At 38.9% G+C, this 22,576-nt stretch overlaps 2 protein-coding genes across 2 annotated transcripts in view; one reads left to right on the top strand and one right to left on the bottom strand.

Moving 5' to 3' along the window:
* borcs6 (BLOC-1 related complex subunit 6) overlaps window positions 1-22,576 on the bottom strand; it is a 72,658-nt gene that overhangs the window by 19,089 nt on the left and 30,993 nt on the right. The gene's annotated exons all lie outside the window — the stretch shown is intronic.
* LOC121895325 (deoxyribonuclease-2-beta-like) lies at window positions 1,471-10,016 on the top strand. Its single transcript, XM_042408360.1, has 7 exons — window positions 1,471-1,562; window positions 2,302-2,464; window positions 4,592-4,670; window positions 7,177-7,350; window positions 7,438-7,623; window positions 7,991-8,068; window positions 10,009-10,016. The coding sequence occupies exons 1-7, from the start codon at window positions 1,471-1,473 to the stop codon at window positions 10,014-10,016; spliced, it is 780 nt and encodes a 259-aa protein (XP_042264294.1).

The following is a 22,576-nucleotide window of genomic DNA, read 5'->3' as shown; positions in this document are numbered from 1 at the left end:
GAATGCGTACAGAGCCTGAAGCGGCCTGCGTTAACAAAGAAAGTTGATAACCACCGTTGTGATACCACTTATCTCTGATTGCGAGTTTAGGGTTTGTCGAGCCAGCTCACAAAAACAAAGCCTGGGTATGTTGAACTTGCTTCGTCGTCCAACCCTCTGGTGCAGCAGTGAGCGACACTCTGGGACAACAGAGAGCTGTTAGAAAAGGAGGAAGCATCACTCCTGCCTGAAACTGAGGCTGGAAACAGGTGATATGTTTTTTCTTCTTCTCCCCGATTGGTTTAGCGTGTTTAACCTTTCTTCCTCCAGACAGAAGGTTGATATCTGGTTCATAGGCAACATTTAAAACTACTTCTACTACTACTGGACAGAAAAGAGCATCTCAGAAATACATCACAATTTTAGATGTTACATCAAAATCTAAAGATATGAGATGTATTACACTTTAAACTGCAATGAGGAAAACTATACTGATAAAATACATGTTTGTTCACATAAAATAAAGAAAATAATTTCACATTCCCAGTAAAAAAAAAAAAAAAAAAAAGTTTGGACTCTTTAAAAATTGTCTTTAAAGGAGGAGTTCAAACTTTTTCAAGTTTAGTCAGTCAGGAGCCCAAATGAACATTAAAAAATGTTTGTCTTGCTGTAATCATTCTTCCTGTTTATACTGACCATTAATGCATTTAAAAGTTGATCTGAAGCTAATATGAAGCTTCAGCATCCAGATGAGTCAAATCAAGTAGATATCTTTAAACGTTAGTCTTTTTAGTGCCAAAGTTCCTCTTTTTGTTACTATACTTCCACCGCAGCTCAACAAAGAGGGAATGTGATGCTAAAAAGACTGTAAATGTGGCAGATATCCACTTGATATGACTACCTCAGAGTGAAAGCCTCATATAAGCTTCAGATCAACTTTTAAATACATTTTTGCACTAAATGACTGTGTGAACACGCTGTGGATTTTGGCCCCCATCACTTCCATTGAAAGCCTACTTTGTCTTTGTGGTAACCTTCATTGTACTAAGCCTCTCACTCTGATAAACATTTGAACTGACACATTTAATACCAGTAAAGCTTTGGAAGTGTTTTGTATTGTGTTGATATGAGAAGCTATTTGAAATTGAGCTTTTGGGCCGGGCTCTAAACATTGCAAAATTGTTGTTTTTAAGAAAAGTCGCTCCAACATCGAACATTTTTGGCCACAAAAATCAGAAAAAAACTGAATGAAATCCTAGAGGGAGTGACTACGTGTCTTCAATGCTACTGGAGAACATGTTTTGGATTTAAAAGCTTCACCGCCTGGGCTGAAACGCTGCATGGATAATGGACTTACGATGAAGAGTTTTCTTTGATGGCTTAGAAACATTTTAAATAAATTCAAAAAACAGAATCATGTCAAATTGGTGTTGCTTTGAAAATCAGAATGGAAGTGATCTAACGTGCAGTTTGTGTGTGTTTCAGGGAGTCATGTGGACAATCGTCCTGACTGTCGCTCTGCTCTGCTGCAGCTCTGAAGGCTCCGTGACCTGCCGGAACCAAAACAATGATGAAGTGGACTGGTGAGTGAAAGCCTTCAAACGTTACTGCGGTCAGGACTCTGATGCAGCTTTGTCTTCTTCATCTGCAACTGTGATGCGGTTAGACAGACCGCATTACACCGATACCACCATGTGTTAGAGAGGACAAATTACAGCTGAGTCAGTTGGTTGCAATCTGCAACCTCACCACTAGATGCCACTAAATCTTACACACTGGTCCTTTAAAATTACACAAATGTATCATTATAAATTGAGTTTAATTACATCATTGTATGTAAAATATTGTATATTTAATCTATATTTTAAGTAATAAAATTATATACCACATATAAAATATTTGATTTACCTTTTCAAAATACTGTTGTAAAACAGTCTTTTTATATTAAAAAAAAAAAATCTAAATTTTCTGTTGAAAATTTTACATTTTATGGTAATTCACAATTACACATTTTTCATGTTATTTTACATAAGACGTGAATTCACAGTGTATTTTAGTAATTTTATTGACATTTTAATGTACAGTATTTTGATATACAGGAGAAATCTGTATTTTTACAGATTTTTCTTTTTTTTTTACGTTGAATTACTGGCTGGTTTTCAGCCAGTAATTCAAGCAAGATGGCCAGTCCCAGAAAGGAGATATTTTGGCTTCACTTTTGTGTCGTCCATCTTTATATGTCAATGTCTGAGCCAGACAGAAATATGGGAGCTGTGATGTCAGATCTGCAGACTGATTTCTCTCTTCCCTACTCATTATCAGGTACATTATATACAAGGTGCCCAGACTGCAAAGGGAGGGGTTTACTGGTCTGGAGTATCTCTACGTTGATCCGGCTGGACAGGAGCCAATGCAGGCCATCAACGACCCTAATGGTGTCATAGCAAACACCCTGCGGCCGCTCCTTATGCCCATCAGAAAAATGGTGAGAATCATGTTTACACTGCTGAAATTCTGTCTCTGTTTTCATGAAAAAGAAACCGAACTGTTTAGATCTGATGGTCTGGTTCTGATAATGAGTTGTCTTTGACCGTAAGATGTAAATACGACACAATCAAGACTTTTTAAAATGGCATCATAATAACACATTGTGCTCTTCACACAGCAGCTGGACCACAGAGCAGTACAAACAAACATGAGAAGTTAATTACTGTGGAAAAACACATCAATAATATAAACTGACAACACATAAAGTCGGTCCACAGTATAGACATCGGTTCCCTCCACGCCAGTGTTTCCAGCTGCGGTTACAATCCCGTACAAGGAAAGAAGAGAAAAACATAAAAAGATATAACACCCTTCTCGGACTGCAGCTGAAATATTTATTTCACACGTCTGAATGACATCACAGGAAGCTTCATATTCAGGATGGTGATGGAAAACAAATGTAATATTTATATTTTAGAGTTGTGAACTAAGCTACACAAAATTAAACCAGATGAAAAATGAGCCACATACAGAGAGAGACTAGATTAAAATAACTGAGCAGCAGGTGATGTTACACTCTGACACAGATACTGTCTAGTGTAGATATACCGGTGCTGGAAAGTAACTAAGTACATTTACTCAAGTACTGTACTTCAGTACTTCCATTTGATGCTACTTTATACTTCCACTCCACTACATTTATTTGACAGCTTTAGTTACTTTTCAGATGAAGATTTGACACAATGGATAATATAACAAACTTCTAAAATACAACACATTGTTAAAGATGAAACTAGTGGTTTCCAACCTTTTTGGCTTTTGACATCTCAAAGTAGTGTGTAGTCGGATGTCTATGAGTTGTTAACAGCTCCACCAAAACTTCTCACAAGGTTTCATTTCAATAAATGTACAAATGATCCAATATTTCACCAAAAATCAAAGATTAGAGGAAAAAGTCCAAAAACTGAAAACAGATTTGTGTATCAGAACTTTGTTTTTTCTTCTTTCCTCTCCCATTAATCATCTAACGACCCTTCAGATTTATCTGGTGATCCTTTGGAGGGGCCCGACCCCTAGGTTGGGAACCACTGGACTAAACTAGCTAACTGTATATAAAGTAGTTGAAACTAGCTCCACCTCCAGCAGCTACAACAGTAACATGCTGCTCTAACACTGATGCTTCACTATTAATAATCTAATAATGTCATATATAATAATATATCAGTCAGAGGAACCAAACCACTACTTTTACTGCAATACTACATCAAGACTACATGAAGAACATAATACTTATGTACTTTTACTGTGGTGGGATTTTTTCATGCAGGATTTACTTGTTATAGAGTATTTTTATATTGCTGTATTGGTACTTTTACTGCAGTAAAGTATCTGTGTACTTCTTCCACCTCTGGATTACATCACAGTCACAGTCAGCACCACAACATGCTGCCTTACAACCTTGTTAAATATTGAACATGATTCTTTATTTGTGGTAAAGTAGGCTTTAAAATGTCGCAGTATCATCAGGCCATCTGTGATCATGTTTCACATGAATTTATGCAACACAAGAGAAGAAGAGGGAGAGAAACGCTCCTCTCCCTCCTGCAGTGGTTCTACAGAAAGCTGACAGTGAATAAAAACTACAAACTTTCTAAACATATACGCAACAAGCTAAAAGCAAAATGTGTTTATTTTAATAGAAACTGTTGGAATTTTACTGCTGGCTACAGTAGATGACATGCTGTGTTGTTGCCCTCCTCAGATTGGCTGCATGCATCCTCACAATGTAACACATGTTTGTAGAGTAAGTTCATTTAAATGCTGACTGTGTGAGGACACACAGGAGCCAGTTTCAGAGAGCGCTGCTGATACACAGATCACAAACACTGCCAGCATCCTCTTTCACAACCTGCAGATACATCTGACAGCTCCTACAGTCCTGTTGCACGCTCATGCATGGGTCACAATTATGGGGTTTCTTTTGATTAGTTTAACACAAAATTAACACCAGAGGAAATGATGTCACATTGCTAGTTGCAGCTTGCATGTTGTAAATTTAGTCCTGACATACTAAGAAAAGCATGTTTCTCAAATGTTTCCTCTCTTCATTTCGCATCTTTCATAGCCAGAAAAATTTGGATTCATCAGCTACAGTGATCAACCTCCAGGATGCAGCGCTAACCCCAGGTTTGGCCACGGTAAAGGTAAGCAGAGAAAGCATCTCTCTCACAGAGAACATATCTTTGAGTTTCATCATGTCTTCAGCAAACACAGAGGAATGAACATCATATTTCTGAAACAAACAGGCTTCAAACACATCAGTCATGGTGTCATGAAATCAAACAATCAAACTTCTCTATCAGCTTGTTCATTAAATATGACAAATAGAGGAAATCTAGAAACAGACGGTTTATATCAGGTCACACAGCACATGTAAGCAGTGTTAAATTCAACTGAACTAAAACAAGAAGCTGAGTGTTTGTGATGTTCAAAACTAGAGCCCGAAAGATATTTTGGTTGGCCGATATTATTGGGCAGTATTGGCCCATCTCAGATATATCATATTGGTATATGTTGTCTGATATGCACCAATATTCTATTTATTTTTTAACGTTATATGCCTATTATATAGGCAGCATTTTATGTGTAATTGATCCTTTCTCTTAGTTCAGGTTTAATATATAGGCCTATATATATATATATATTTAGTTCTATTTGTGTTTTTTTATTTATATTTATTTATAATTATTAAATTCCCAGTGAAGTTTACTGTTTCAGAGCACTGATGTCATTTTGGACATGAAATGAATGTATGGGAAACACTGGTTTTGATAATGAAGCACTGACACAGTGCTCTGAAATGAGAGCTGAGTGGATAGACCGATGCACTCTCAACATGGTAAAAACACAGTAAACGTGTGGGGGGGTCTAGTCTAATCATTTTAAAAGTTGTCCCACCCTCATCTAATAGCTGCGACGCCCATGCTCTCCAATATCAGTATCAACATCGGCCTGAAGAATCCAGTATTGGTCGGGCTCTATTCCACACTACTGAACCTTCCAGCCCAGTTTCAATCCACCTCTCAAACAATTCTGTTTACAGCCACAAAGGTTAGTCAATGTTCAGATGACGTCTATATAAGGTGACAAATGTCCATATCAGGAGGAGGCAGGTTGGGTGGATGGTTTAACCTTAACTGCAAAAAGTGGACTTAGTTGCAGAAGACCGCTACTGGCTTCCAGTAACTACAAGTGTTGTGGTGTTTACTGTTGCCATGACAATGAAGGTGGCCTAACTTTAAGGAAGTAGTAACTTTAACCCACACCACCTGTTTCTCTAACTTTGACAGAGTGATCATTTTAATCCAAACCATGATCTTTCCCACAGACCTTAACCACAGTGTTGTCACATCATAAAACATCATTATTGTTTAACAGTGATGTGCAGATTACTGCTGATAGAGGCACCAGATTAGAAAACACTCCTATGTGTTGTTCTGGAGTCATATGATCAAACCACGTATCTGATTTAATCAATAGGTGAATTGACAGAAATTTTAAAAAATATTTGGATAATAAAAGTTGTCTTTCAAGTACAAATGTTTGATTTGATGAAGAATTGTCTTACGTTATAGTTAATTTAATGCTTTGACTTCCACATGAGCTCTAGAAATGTTTTCACCTTTCTTCACAACCATTGTTCAGTATTTTCTGATGTTTTATTCACCAAACAACTGATTAATTAATGGTTTAAAAGTATCAGCAGATTAATCTATAATATTCATAATAATCATTTGTTGCAGCTCTAATAATGTTCATATACAACAACTAAATATGTTTATTATGAAACTTAATGCATCTTAAATTTTCTAGTAACATAATGAGGAAATGTAAAGTCAATAACATGTTCACTGTTTCATTAATTTGATGCCAAAATATCTGAACTTGCAGACAACGTCAACCAAGATAACAATGAGCCTCATTCATGATGTTTTCTAATAACTTAATCTGCTAAAATAAACATCTGGTTCAGAAAATGACAGGAGGGTTAGAGTTCAGTTTGATATACAGCTAGAAACTATTATTAAATTAAGTTAACTGCCATTAATTGTAAAAAAAAGGATTGTTTGCCAACAAACTGAATATGATTTTACTTATTCAGTGTCAAAGCATTCAGATTTTTAAGATAATAGAGACAATGAATCCTGCTCTTTGTCTAAAAGTAGAAGCAGAGGTCTTACAGAAGATGAAGTGCTTTCAGTGTGAGTTTGAGCTCAGAGGATTTACACAGATCTGATAACTGCGAGCAGGAGAATCCCAAAGCAGCTTAAAAACTCCTCCTGACTTCTGGGACACTGAATAGTGATCAGATTTGTTTTGTGCTCTCTCAAATCTTTTGTCATCAATATACTTCCATGATGAAGCGTTTTAGTGACACCAGCTGGGGAAACAAATGAGTTGTAAATAAATGTGATTTGTAAGAGAGCGGGATGAGATGTGATGTAAACAGAGCAGGAGCCCTCTGACAGATGTGTGGAAGAATAAATTATAGTTCAGGAAAGTTCAGTACAAGAATTTATTAATTCAAAGACATCAGCGAATGGTTTTCTTATGCTCAGAGCGTTGTGTTGGCCTGGACCGTCAGCTTCTGTTTGGATTAATGGGGATGAGGTTCAGATGAGCTGCTGTCTAACTGTTTATGTTCAACAGGAGTTGTGATGGTGGATAAAACCAGTACTGAAGCCCCTGGAGTCTGGCTCCTCCACAGCACACCTCAGTTCCCTTTCAGAAGAGATCAAAATAATTTCTGGCCTCCAAATGGAGAAAAACACGCTCAGACGTTTATGTGTGTAACGTTCAAGTACAACCAGTTCGCATCTATAGGTAATGATCTCCAACTTAAAACTTCATGTTTGCAATCTTATTGGATGAACTAAATATTATTTTAAACATGTTGTGTTATATTTTCAGGTAAACACCTGCAGTACATCGGAGCTTTCCCATTTGAATATTATATTCCATCAGACTTTCATCAAGAACTTATAGACGCTACAAACTGGGTTCAAGTTACTCCGCCCAAGCCCTCGCAGCCACTGAAATCAAGAGGAGGTCAAGAGTTTTACAGCTTTGCTAAACAAAAGTCAGAGGATCCAGAAGGTGAGATATCTGCATGATGGCTTCAATCACTTTAGCTAATGTAGAAAATCATATGTCCCAAAGCAAAGTTAATGTCAGTTTGACCCAGAGAGACCGCTTCAAATGTCTTGTTTTGTGTGACCAACTGTCCAAAGCACAAAGAGATTCAGTTACCACCAAAGAAGACAAAGAAAACCATAACATCATCATATTTGAGAAGCTGGAAGCAGCAAATGTTTGACATTTTATGCCTGTAAAATGACCAAAACAATTATTCAATTATCAAAACAGATGCTGATTAATTTTGTCAGTGGTTGCAGCTCTTGTGTGGTGTGTGATGTCAGTGGACTGTCTGTGTAACATGGCTGCTGTGTTGTTGTTCTTGCAGTTGGAGATCTGTACGTCACTATTGCAAAGGAAGTCCACAGTAATTTGAAGGCCCAGACGTGGGGCTGCCAGAAAGACTGTGATGTTTCCTACTGCAAAAAGAATCAATATCAAGTGCTCAATATTATAGCTGTGACTGGCTGGGACACTACAAATGATCATTCCAAGTGGTGTGTAGCTACAGATAATAATCTGCCGTGGATCTGCATCGCTGATGTAAACAGAGCAAAGACACAGTACAAGAGGGGTGGGGGCGCACTGTGCTTTAAAAAAGATCAGACAAAAGACATATTTCAAAATCTTATTGAAAAATTTGAGAGTTGCGCACGAGACAGAACGATGGGCATACTGGTTGACACCAGTATGTGTGACACAGTGCTTCCTGTGGAACAAGAGGTTTGCCGTGGGGGCAATCTGTACCAAGGTTGGAAGGAGGGAGGGGAGGGCTTCCCAGCTGAGTCACCAAGCCATTAGATTTATACACTAGAAGACTTTGAAAAGACTTTTAAAAGACTTAAGTCTGACTCCCTCTCATGTCTAAAACAAAACAATGTGTCATAAGTCACTGAGTTTAGTTACAGACTAAGATTTTGCAAAGACTGGGGATCTTGCAGGGTCACTATTTGCAAGACTACAGCTAAATTCATTTTTCCCATCCTGCTCCTGGTGAAATTTATAAACAGAAGCTGCCCTCGTGTGTACAGTGGTTTGTTCTGAAAAACCAGCCAAAAAGAAAATGTAAATTAATTCATTCAGTTATTACTGAACAACAACTGTGAAGAGAAACAACAGACACTACACGCTGATTGTTCCTGTTATTAACTCATTTTCATTAAACAACCTTTTTATTTTCCAAGTGGTGTGTAGGTAACGTTTCTTAGATCATATCAGCTAAGACAATCACATTTCAAAAGGTGTCGTCCTGTACTTGAAAAATGAACAGAGCACTTTCAGCTGCTGTATGTTGGAGTATTTCTGTTTGAAAACCCCGCAAACTGCATGAAATACAGTAGAAACAGCAGCAGTCTGGATAATTATACAAAGGCAGAAAGTTACAGGTTTAACTGCTCCAACTGGCCTGAAACCACGTGTAAAAAAGTAGTAAATACACTGCAGACACACAGCAGCTGACAGAAAGGGGAGGTCATGTCATGAGCTTTAAAGTTTCATCGCGACCATCAAGCATATCATGTTTAATTAGGAATTTAGTTTTAAAACACGCACACAAAAGGCAACCATCTACTGCATACTGCTGTTAGAAACTGAGTACAATTAGCTGATAATCATCCTGACCAGCCACCATCAGTAATCAATACACACACACATTATTAGAGTGTAAACCGTTAGGGATGTTCTTAATTACTTTATTATTATTTATTTAATTTTGACCCATTAATACTATCAGTTAAACAATTAAAACTGGAGTGCAGAACTTTTGTCTCCCCCTTCTGGCAGTGAGAGTAAAAGATGGTGCTTGTCTGTGATTGGCTGAGACAGGCATGCAGCTCACTCTTATGTGCACGCTGAATAATAGACACACAGAGAGGGCTGGTAAGAGCGGATATGTTTTGACAGTCCACCGGCCCAAAAACATGGGATTTGTCCCAGTATACCAGATGGCTAATACACCACTGGCCATAACCTACTGTTGTGGCTGTAAAATGGTGGATAAATTGCTTTGAGCGTCACACAAACTTCGAGGTTGAGGTCTGAAAAATGTGACCACAACTTTCCGTTTTGTTAACCTGTTGGCTGTTTTTGATCATGAATAAGCCGGGAGCAGAGGAGGAGGAGGAGGTTTTCGTTTCAAGGCTCTCACCACCAGAGGATTCAATGAGTGTTTTTTGTTTGTTAATCTGTTCATACATTAGAAAGTCTGGCTACAATTTGCTATTATTTTAATAAGTTATAAAATATTTTCCTACTCGTGAGATCAAGGCTATTATGCCAGTTATACAGTGCACTCGGCGCCGGAGGATTCAATGTATGTTTTCGTTTTGTTAATCTGTTTCTGTTCAGGCATGTGATGATGTGACAATGTGTTAATCCTTATGTTCTGTTGTTGTTTATTCTGCTATTTACACTGTAAAAACCTTACTGTGATTTTTACAGTAATTAGCTGGCAACAATTGACAAGTAACTTACTGTAATTTATTGTACAGTAAGTTACTTGTCAATTGCTGCCAGTTAATAACTATAAATAAAAACACAGTAAATTTACTGTAAAATAAATCACAGTAAGTTTACTGTATTTTTGTTTACAGTAGCAATATTGTAACTGTAAAATGAAACACAGTAATTTAATGGTACTGTACTTAAAATCACAGTAAGGAAATCATAACTGTAAAATGAAACAGTAATATAATGATACTGTATCTACTATTACAGTAGCTGTAAGCAGCTGTAAAATAAAATACAGTAATTTTCTGTTGCTGTGTATTGGGTTATAGCACCAGATGTTTTGTGGTAAATTAGATTACAGTTATTTATGTAATGCTGTAAACTTTCAAACCACACGTTTAAATTTCATTAAATGAGTGCAGAACCAACTCTTTAAATGACAATTATTTATTAACTGTTGAACAGCGACTACTACATTTTACTTATTACTTGTTTTAATTGTGCGCAGGGATTGTGCACCATGTTTACAGAAATCTAATGGCCCTCTTCCATATTGCAGAAATACCCGCACTGAATAGTGAACTACAGCAATAATATCAGTGGTTCACAGTGCAGATGGTTTTTTTTCAGACAAGACAGCAGAACAAAATAAGTTGTTTACCCTTAATGATATAAACTGTAGTAAAAGAGCCTGGTGCCTGCAGCTCTTACGAGCTCACTGTGGCTGTTTCCTCTTTTACACATCCTCCTTTGCAATATATAAAACTGATCTGCTGACCAAACAGTACAAAACATTTTGCTGTGTAGACCAATGTTTAGTGACCAATAGTGCAGTCTGTTTTGCATTTCTTGTACATGCTTCATAATAAAAGCCATGCAGTGGTACACCAGTGAGAAGCTTTTAATGTGAAGTAGCAACAGCAGGAAATAGGACTGCATGAGCTTACTTAACACAGCTTAATTTAACACAGTAAATAAGAATATAGTAAATTAGAATATTTTCTTTTCAGTGTTTCTTATGATTTCTGAAAACATTCTACCATGTCTGTCCTCTAAATATCATTCTGTCACAAAGTTTTAAACTGTATATATTACAAAAATTAGTGAATATTACAAAGACAAAGTTAAAAATCCAATATGTAAAAAGCTTGTTTAAATCTGCAGCCACAGTTAAACAAGTCCTCACGAAAAATAATACTGATGTCACTTCTTAAGCCCACTACAACTTAAAAAAAAAATCATATCACTGAACTTGATATAAATATATATATAATATAAAAGGACGGAGCTCTCCATGCACAGCCAGTATTTTCAGTCAGCTGCTGGTCGGTTGCAGGAACATGTAAGGTGAAAATCAAAATTAACCACGGCACACTGAGATGGCTTTACTTTGACTTCATTAGGAGCGAACAACGCGTTTCGCCTGTAGCTTCTTCAGGTTCGCTCAGTACAACTGCATGAGTATTCGTCGGTGTGATACATCTGAGTCACATGACTAATTTTCACAGTTTTCATTTTTTCAAAGTGAACATTTTACAAAGGGCATGACAATAAAAATACATATTGCATAAAACATGACATGATTAATGTTACACGAAGTTACAAGAATTACACCATTTTACATAATTAAACTTCACTAGAAAGACGAGTGTGTGCACTGCTGTATTTTTCTACAGTATCATGTTGATTAATGTGTTTTTAGGCCTAATCACATTATTGTACTGTAAGAATATTCACAGTAATAAACTGTGCAGAAACACAGTAAATTACTGTGGTAACAATTTCCTTGAAATGTTCAGAGTAATTTGCAGGTATTTCATGGTTAATTTCTAGCACATTTTACAGAGAGGGTGGTGCAATTTGTTAAAAAAAAATTTTTTAATGGAAAAAAGTGTTAAGTTGGTTTAGCTGATAAGTACAAACTCACTATATTTGGGTTCCTAGTTGTTAATTAGCAAAAAGTCTTAATAAATTACTGAAAATACTTAATACTAAAGTACTGGCATATTATTACTGGCACTAAACATATCGTGAGATGCTCATATAAAGTGCTATTATCACCTTAGACTATAAGTTACACCGGAGAACAACTCTTCACACAGAGATAGTGGTGAGCTGTAGTTGTATTACACAGAAGACAGAACAGTATCACACATGCAGAATAGTAAAGTGTGAGTTAAAGCTTCATTACCAAGGCTGACCCTCTACTTGAGCTGCTGGAGAGGTACCGAGATGTGCTAAGGTCACCTGCCGCTCAGGTGATGTGGAGTGTGTGGCCTGTCTGCTTAAGAGTAGATGTCATGATAAATGTATAAAATTCGCTTCTCACAACACACCTCAATCTCACTGTCTTCAGACAAATGGAACAAAGATCTGTGGACAGCACTCTGATGACAACTATCAAAAACTACAGTAATATCTGCTCTACAGCATGCAACTCTAAAACTCAACTGATAGAGTACCAACTTCTGCTTACTACCCACAAACTCTATCAAAAGGGCTTCTCTGACACCAACACATGCACACATTACATTAGATGAGTATTGACCTCAGCATCCTCCTCTGCTCCTCTGGTTTGCTCCAATAGGACAAATGCTGACACAACTGCAACCCTTTATGCTTGTAGCTTTAACTGCTGCAAAGAAGACCATACTGTTGAAATGGAAAGACAGGATGAAAATGTTCTTAACATACTAACAGAACATTCCTGTCTTGAAGAATTATAATCTTATCTCACGCTGTCAGCCGTACAGCAGTGTTGCCAGATCTTGCAGGAGAAACAAGCAGGTCTATGGAAACAAGCCCAAAAGAAGCAACTTGGCTCACCAAAAAAAAAGAGCCCAAAACAGGAGACCTTATCTATATGTATGAATTTATTTTGCTTTTCATAAGCAACCATTTGAATACTAATGTAACCTGTAATTTTACATTTTTCTTTTTAACTCTAAAGTGTTGAACAAAACCAACTGGCCAACAAAAAAGTGGAACTGGTGGTTGCTGGGTCGGGAATCAAACCCGGGCTGCTTGGCAAACACGGCAACTGTGCCCTACAGTATAACACACTCAAAACTGTAAATCTTTGTACAACATAATGTGCCACAATCTCTATCTCATTTGTACATTTTATATCTGAAATAACCAGCTTTATCACCTGTGTACCCAGTCCCTGTGTTGTCCTAGTAATTAAGTATTAATAAAAAAATAAACAAAATAAAATAAAAAAGGGGAGAGAAAAAGAAGGAAGAGGAATGTGAGAAACAGTTAAGGGGAGGAGGTGGAGAGGAAGACAAGAGGATGAGAGTGATGGAGAGTCCACCTGATCGTCTTTTGAGGACCGACTGATATCATTGGTGAACGGAGAGAGAGACACTGAGGGAGGAGAGCGAGGTGGGGTGGAGGGGAGAAGGGAGTAAGAGAGGGGAGGAGGGCGAGTAAAGGGAGTAACGGTTGTCTCCATGGTGAAGCAGTGGTCGTCATGGTTACCCACAGAGCCCGGGTCAGCGGTTCCAGGAATGTGCATGCTGTTTGCACACACACGCACACACGTGCATACAAACACATGCACACACACACACATGCACACAAACAAATGCACACACATATATACACTGGTCATTATTTTCTCTCCCTCTGTTGTATGTGTGTGTGTGTGTGTGTGAGTGTGTGTGTGTGTGTGTGTGTGTGTGATGACAGATGAGCCCTGTTGTCAGAGTCACCAAGAGATATGAATGTCTACAGAAGGTAAGAAAAGAGGTGTGTGTCAGAATGAAAAAGAGGCATAGAGTGTGTATTATTTAATCTTTTTTTACTTCCTTTGAAGACTACAAATACATGTTTGCATCTGGTGAATGTGGTTGAGTGTGTTTTTTGTCTGTGTAGGTGTGTGTGGCTGGGTCAAATAGGTTCATAGCAAGGAGGGGTGACAAGACAACTGTGACTCAACTGAAGCTGCCACATGCAGGCGCCTTGCTGTTTGTGTATGTTTTCGTGAGTGTGTGTGTGTGTGTGTTAAACACAGCACGGAGCATGAGTTAACCAACATGCACTGCTGTGCTGCCATTTCTGTATCAAAAAACATCCAAATCTTTTTGCGAGTCGTGGTTTAACACACGCAGACATACACACACACAACCTTACACACATGTCTCCGCCTCCAGACACGCTCACCCGAGCACAAAATCAGAAGTTCAAGCAAGAAATTCACTCACTATTTTCCCAGCGTCTTTCCACTACATTTAGGTTTCAACCACGATTCACATGGTTACCATGACACGCAGCCATGCCACCAACATTTCACACCACACTGCTCTAACGTGCTCTAATGTGTTTGGATGCATGTGCATGTTTGTATCTTATTGATGTGCCTCCCGTTTGAAATAGTAGTTACCTGGATGTAATACCAGTTCTGTGAGTACCTGCGTAGCCCTCTAACAGGCTTTGCTATTGGTTTACCCTCCGAGGCTCCGCCTCGACACCCTGAGAAAAGATCTTTACTCACTGCCCAATCAGGGGCTAGCAGGCGCATAGCGCCCTCCCTCTACAAAACCCTAGCACACTTGCTGCTCAGCTCCCTTTGAAACTCAGCAGCAAAGAACTGGGGCCAGCTTGGCTTGTAGTTAGAGGGCTACACATGCACTCATCGAACTGGAGTTACATCCAGATAACTACCATTTCTTTGTCATACGTGGTCCGCCCTCTAATGGGCTTCGCTATTTGTTAAAACCTAAGGTGAAGGCTGTTAGGGATCAGATGTACTGGGCCCAAACTAACGTTAGTCTGAACCCAGCCACACCAAAAAACAGCAGCAGTTCAACGGTCAAGCACCGCCTGCTGGAGGGTCTCACGCTGGACTGCAAAAGCCAGTAAGAGCAGGACATTATTAAAAGTACCACAGTAGTCTGCTCCAGATGAGTTCCCCCTGACAGTGCACCAAGCACTGAATGAGACATCGAACCAGCAGTCATGTCCCTGAGACACAACTGCACAAAGGTCAAAGTTGAAGACCAGAAGGCAGCCAGACAGATGTCCTCACTCAGACACCCCCGAACTACACCATCGAGGATGCGACACCCCCAGTGGAGTATGCCATCAAGCCCGCTGGGGGAGGGTGGTCCACTGCTTCATCACTCCACCGGTCACAGACATGTGGCAGACAAATAGCTGGTCGGACTTCCTGAAAACCGCTGTGTGCTCCACATAATAGCTGAGCTTGTGCACAGGACACAGATTATGAAGACGCTCCTCCTCCCCATTGACGTGAGGAGGGGGGAAGAAAGCCCTCAAGTGGTTTGGTCAGAATAAGTCAAGCGGCCAAGCCCATCGCCCTTCCGAAAAGGACTGGGAAGTGGCTAGTGCTAGCAGCGATGCCACCGCATCCCTTGCTTCGTCCTGCAGTGAGCCGATAGCGGAGGATGGCAGGGAAAACTTCCTGTTGGGGCTAGGCAAGACCTTCACTTCTCGTAGAACTCATAGAAGAAAAAATACTCACCTGCGGGGTGTTTTGACCAGAAAATCACTGCCACAATTATTTTTACCATCTTTCCTTGGAGCTGTAAGGTTAGCCAGGATACGATGTACCCGGTCCTCACCTCCTGTGTCACACACAGTGACAGGAATGGCTGGGCCAACATGGTGCTCACGTATGTGAGGAACGGTGGCGGACAGCCAGCCAATGTGCCTTGAATATCCTATTGGCTGAGCAGGTCTGGCACACCGCTGTCCCCCTGTAATCACTTGCTGAGGAAGCAGCCACTGTTCTAGGCCACAGACAGGTTCGCTCTGAAACCTGCCCGGCTGCTGTAGTGTCTTGGTTGCCATTTTGTGTTAGGATGCCATCTTGAGTTGGGGCAGAGTCAAAATGGCGGCAGCTACCAGCACTGGCAGTGCTAACAGAGCTAACAGTGTAAGCAGGGCTGTTAACGACTCAACTTGGGCTTTTTACTCACTGGGGCAACATGTGGGGGAACAGGGACGGCTTTGCTTTGCTTCCACAACAACATCAAATCGCCACTATGGGTTGGGATGGCGTTATTAGCAGCACCACTTACCTGCACATGTCCTACCCAAGACACGCACAGCGTGGAGTGGTGGTTCTTTCTCCCTACCATCCACCTCACTCTGCCATCTGTACTGTCTGACTGACTGACAAGTGGTCGCTGATCTGATAGGTAGCTTTTGAGGAAACCCCTTGACACAAAATGGGAAACCCTGTGAAAGCTCTGATGCTCACAAGTTCTTACATTTCCTCATTTAAGCCTATGTTCTCTACAGCAACAAAGAAAAGGTGTTTTACTCATTGTTTGAATTATTTAAGTCAAGTCAAGTCAAATTTATTTATATAGCACATTTCATGCGGCAAGCGTAAACTCAATGTGCTTAAAAACAAATAAAGATCATACATAACAAATATATTACATTAACATTACATATATAAAACAAATAAGATAAAACATAAAATAAGATGTTACATAAATAAAAACATAAAAACATACAAGACAGTATAAATAAAAAGAAAAAGAAGAAGGTTTCACCCATTAACCTAACTAAAAGCTTGTGAAAAAAGATATGTTTTTAGTCTGCTTTTAAAGTAAGACACTGTTGTAACAGACCTGAGTTCATGTGGTAGAGAATTCCAAAGACTAGGACCATAATGGCTGAAGGCACCATGAGCTGATTTAGTATTTATTCTAGGTATGGTGAGGAGACCTTTATTTGATGATCTCAAGCGTCTATCTGGCATGTATTCGGAGAGCATGTCAACAACGTAGGTGGGAGCTAGGCCGTTCATAGCTTTAAAAACCATAAGAAGTATTTTAAAATCAATTCTTTGCTTTACTGGGAGCCAGTGAAGAGAGATTAAAACAGGAGTGATGGGTTCACACCTTGTGATTTTGGTTAATACTCTGGCTGCAGCATTCTGGATAAGCTGGAGTTTATTTGCTTTGCCAGTCCAGCAAAGAGTCCATTACAATAGTCTAGTCGACTGGAAATGAGTGCATGAACCAACTTTTCAGAATCAGACTGTGACAGGAAAGATCTAATTTTGGATATATTTCTAAGATGATAAAAATCAGTCTTAGAGATACTGGAAATGTGCTTCTGAAAGTTAAGATCAGCATCCAAGATCACACCCAAGTTTTTGACATGATCACAGGGTTTTACTGATAGGGGAGTTAACAAAGAGTTAATCTGGTGCCTCAAAGCCTTCGGACCTGCTGAAAGAATCTCCGTTTTGTCTTCATTTAACTGCAAGAAATTTTTGGCCATCCAATATTTAACTGGGTTAAGGTGGTTGGCAGAAACAGATATGTATAACTGTGTGTCGTCAGCATAGAAGTGATATGATATGTTGTATTGTTGAATGATGGACCCAAATGGGAGCATATACAAATTAAACAGTAGAGGGCCAAGAATTGACCCTTGAGGGACTCCATATGGAACGCTGACTACATCTGATTCAGAGTTACCAACAGCAACAGAAAAAGACCTACCATAAGGTAAGAGGAAAGCCAGTTAAGAACAGTGCCTCTAAGGCCTAAACAGTTCAAGGCGCTTAAGAAGTATCACATGGTCAACCGTATCAAAGGCTGCACTGAGGTCGAGAAGTACTAAGACAGTAACTTTGTAGTTGTCAGAGCTAATTTTAAGATCATTCACAACTCTGACCAGGGCCGTTTCTGCACTGTGGTTAACTCTAAAACCAGACTGATAAACATCAAAGAAATTGTTATGACAGATACATGTGTAATTGTTGATATACAACCTTTTCAAGAATTTTCCCCAGGAATGGTAGGTTTGAGATTGGTCTATAGTTCTCAAGGACAAATGGATCAAGATTGCTCTTCTTTAACAGTGGTGAAACAATAGCATGTTTGAGAGCTGTGGGGAAGATTCCAGAGAGTAGAGAGGTATTAACAATTTCAAGGACATCATTAACCAAACAGTTGAGAAGACTTTTAAACAACTTGGTGGGCATTGGGTCAAGAGCACATGTAGCAGAGCTTAACTGTTGTACTACTTCTTGCAGTTCATAACTTTGAATGGGAGCGAAGTTGGAGAGGGTGATGGCAGAATGGCACTGAGTGGAAGAAGAGAAGTCACTCACACCAGCAGAAGCCATGATTTTGTTTCGAAGGTTAATAATCTTGGATTTAAAATATGAGGCAAATTCGTTGCATTTTTGTGAAGAGTGGAGTTCAGCAGGTATTGGTCTGAAGGGATTGACCAGTTTATCAATTGTGCTGAACAGAAACTTATAGTTATTGAGATTTTCACTAATAATTTGAGAAAAGTAATGCTGTCTAGATGTTTTTATTTCTTTTTTATATTTACTGAGCAGGTCTTTATAGAGAATATAATCAGCCTGTAATTTGGTTTTACGCCATTTGCGCTCAGATTTACGGCAGGTTCTTTTTAGTGCCTTCACTCTTTCCACATTCCTCCAAGGTGCTTTAGATTTACCAGAAATTATCTTGGTTTTTACAGGTGCAATATCATCTAAAATGTGTGTCACTGAAAGATTAAAATTATTAACTAAATTGTCACACAAAGACAACGAGGACAAATTAAAAACTATTTAGAGCTGAGCCTGACAAGCTAAGTCTAGAGCTAAGACTTAAAATGGCCACCGTACAGAGGATTAACTGTTTTGATTTAGGTAACAACATGGCTGTTCCTCTGGCGTTCAGGCCAAACTTTAACTTTTTTGAAAAAATCTAAGAATAACAAAGTCGTCTCTCCATTTTCCATCCAACAAGCTATTATGTTCTGTGGTGTACATAAGCATTACAGCTTCATGGGACTACTAGCATAGACATGTATACACATCTAACATCAAAGGATTACATATTTTTAACCCTCTTGGGGGAGTATTTATCCAAACTGAAGGGTCTAGGGTTATGCTGTACAAATTTGCACAGCCCTCTCTTTAAGTTTTGATTTTGGGCTATGTAATAAAAATGTACTTGACTGGACTCAACGATTGAAGTCACAGTGACAATAGCAGCAGTCTCATTGCAGTAGACCTGTTCAAAATAATGTAGAATGTTTGCTTTGTTTTCCACACAGCAGCCATTAAACCTATAAACCAAGGGGTTACTATGTTCTTTGATAATATTGTACAATGGATTATTCTTACAAAACCCATGCAGGGCAACTACAGAATAGTTGGGTTTAGGCAAAGGTTACTAAATTATTTCATGGTTAAATATTTTTTAGAAAAGCCAACACTGACTGCTGGTAGGAGATGGGATGTGAATGAGAATCGTTCATCCACAATTATACTTTTTATTCTGCCATATTAATATCATTACTTCCTGCATTAATTGCAATAAAAGTTGGCGTGTATTGCAGAACTGAACTCATACAATCACTTAATCTTATGTGGCAAACATAATTATCCCGCCACACACACATACACACATACACACACACTAATTCCTTTCCTTTTTCCCCTTAAACGAGAGAGAGATCAAAGACCATTTCACTGGCTCCTCCTCTGTTCCCTCCCTCCATCTTGCTTTCACTCCTCCAATTCTGTAAATGTACCTTAACGGTTTTTCCTCCCTCCTCTTCCTCCTTCCACCCTTCCTCTTTTTCTTTCACTTCTACCTCTTTTCTTCTTCCTCTCTTTTTTGCCATCTTGCTCTCATTTTCTTTTTTCTTTAATTTCTTCTCCTCCTTTCCTTCTTTTGCTTCCTTTCTTTCTTTTTGAAGAGCTGTGTTCCAGTTTCACATTGTGTCCACATCCGCCTCCATTGTCATTCAGCTCCACAGCAGCCCTACCTCCATGACAGACAGACACACACACACAAACACACACAAGTTTGTGTAGCTATCCTTGTTAGGTCATTGCATTGACTTCCATTCATTGTGGACAGCCTAAGACAAACCCTAACCTTAACCTTACTTTAAGAAGTAACAACACACACACACGCACGCACACACAGAAGTGCACACACTGCTTCCATGGGGACGAGCCACCTGAAGAGTGCTGAGGATTAACGGGCCAGTTCAAACAGTGTCAAGAGCTTTTTCTCTTTAACTCTTCGGAAGAAACCCCCCCACCACACACATAATACACAGATTGCACCCTCAGAGTTTACTTACAAGATGAGATGTGACAAAAGAGAGATTTACTGTTACAGCATATATATCCAACAGTAAAATTTAACTCATCAGGGATTAAGAGTTTAAGATATTTGCCTTCGAGTTATCACCTTTCAATCTGCAATCTGTTTTTTTTTTTTGGTTTTTTTGCAATTATGGTTTGCAGATTTAATTCAAGTTGAATTAAAAAGTAAGCTTTTTGTCCTCCTCAAAACCAATCTTGAATTACTGAAGATTTTAATGGAAAACACACAATCATTTCATTGTGGCAGAAACCTTCAAGCAAAAATATATTCAGCGAGTGTCTCATTTGAAATAAAACCTGCTGCCATGGAACTGTAGTCAGTACAGTTTTTTGTCTCGAATCTTGATTCTTGTTGGTTGAGATAAAAACACACAATTTGCAATTTCCACCCTCCAGTTTCTCTCTTTTCTAGGTTTTTTTTTTTTTTTTTTGTACATCGGCTCTAAACTGTGCAGCTGGTGTCCCCGCTGAACTCGCTGGTATCTATTGTGTGTAAAAAGACCAGTTAGCTTCACATTCCTACTCGATACTGTCACGCTAAAGAGCACAATAGAGGTGCTTTCACACTGCAAATCTTTTAGTTCAGAGCCGCAACATCAGCCAAACTGTAATACCACTCACTCTGGTGTGTTTGTGTGTGCGTGTGTGTGTGTTTGTGTTTGTGTGTGTGTGTGTGTGTCCCTGCTCCTCCATTTGCTCTCTCTGTCCATCAGAGGGAGCTCTCATGCAACCAGATCACTCCATGTGATACACCTGAATGTCATCTCAGAAATGAAATCGTGTGTCTTTACAGTTCTGCAAAATGTATGCATGTAGCAGCCTAAAGGCTCAAGAGTGAGCTGACTTTAAAAACTTCATTTTCAGACCTAGAATCTGCAACAATTCTGGTTTCTTTAGTTAAAATGGCTTACTGGCATTCAAACTGTCTGTGATGGCTCTATGTAAACATGACAAGACCATTATGGACTTAGATGCACAATATTTGGCAGCTAATGCACATGAGGGACTTGCAGCACTGCTGGAAAACAGTGGCGAGATCAAAAATAATGATACAAAAGGAAGAAGAATGTTTTCTGCTGTCTGACAGTTTGCAACAGTGATGGCTTCAAAACCGCTGCAGTTCAACGACTGTTTATAGCTTAATTAATGACCATCATCAGTATGAGGGACCACCGCTACTCAGAAGTCTCATCAGCATTGCACATCAGTGATAAATTTTCATATCACTGCCATCATTTATGAGATGATACAGAGAATTTTCTGTTCCCTATTAACTGACAATCCAACAGTAACCAAACATAGTTAAAAATAACAAGATGTTAGGTTGTGACTCTCATTTATTGCATATTTGCTCACATGCTGTATGTATGCTATGTATGTTTGCTGGATATTTATACTGTAAGCAGTTGGCATGACTGAAAGCTGAAAGGGTGACTGATAATCTGATGATTATTTTTGGCTTTACAAGGGTTTTTTCATTCTTTTGTGCCACACTGCAAGCAGGAAATAAATAAATGAAAAGACATTTTTATACACAGATCTGACATGAGAAGAATCTCCTGTACAACTTTAAATTTCCAATATTTCAGGGATTGTTTAGATTGTTTAGATGATGATGATAAAAGACAAATTTAATTGTTATTTAATTATCTCTGAGGACACATGATGCACATTAAATCTCAGGATGAACAGTGTGTCTGAAAAGGGCGTAAGACTGAAATCTGTGCAGGGAAAGTGGAGTGAACAGACTGACCCAATGCAGAGGTTCTCTTTTTAATCAAGTCAGTCAAAAGTTCAGTTTATGTCACATTTTACATCCTGTAAGAACCAACATCCAATAATGGCTGAACCAAGAACTGAGGTCTAATAGCTGCATTTTAGCCCTGCAATCACCTCCCACAACCACTACGCATGAAGTGCCTGCTAATCACTGAACACACTAACACTGCGGTTGTATTGAGCACTACAAAAGTAAGTAACTGAAATAAAAGAGAGCATTCACACTGAGCATAAATTACAGCATACTATTACAATTCTAATAGTAACTTTTAATAGTAATTTTTACTGTAAATGAATGTGTCTCCATACTGCACTATTTCTGTAAATGCTTTGCTGTTTTGAGCCTCCAGAAACATCCACTGGGATTTCACCAACTTACTGGAGGCCCACACTTTGTCAAGAACATAGGGGAGGTTCATAAATTTCATAGGAGACTCATAAAGACAATTTTATCCACTGCGTTTTCCCAGAGTGCAGTGCATGGAAATGCCATCGTCCATTGTTGTAAATTTAAAAAGAAAAGTGTCTCCAGATGAGACACAAACACGAGGCTGC

This window comes from Thunnus maccoyii, chromosome 4 (assembly GCF_910596095.1).
Source record: "Thunnus maccoyii chromosome 4, fThuMac1.1, whole genome shotgun sequence".
NCBI classification, from domain to species: domain Eukaryota; kingdom Metazoa; phylum Chordata; class Actinopteri; order Scombriformes; family Scombridae; genus Thunnus; species Thunnus maccoyii.
Note: the sequence above shows the minus strand (reverse complement) of the source record. Positions and strands in the feature narration are given on the sequence as shown.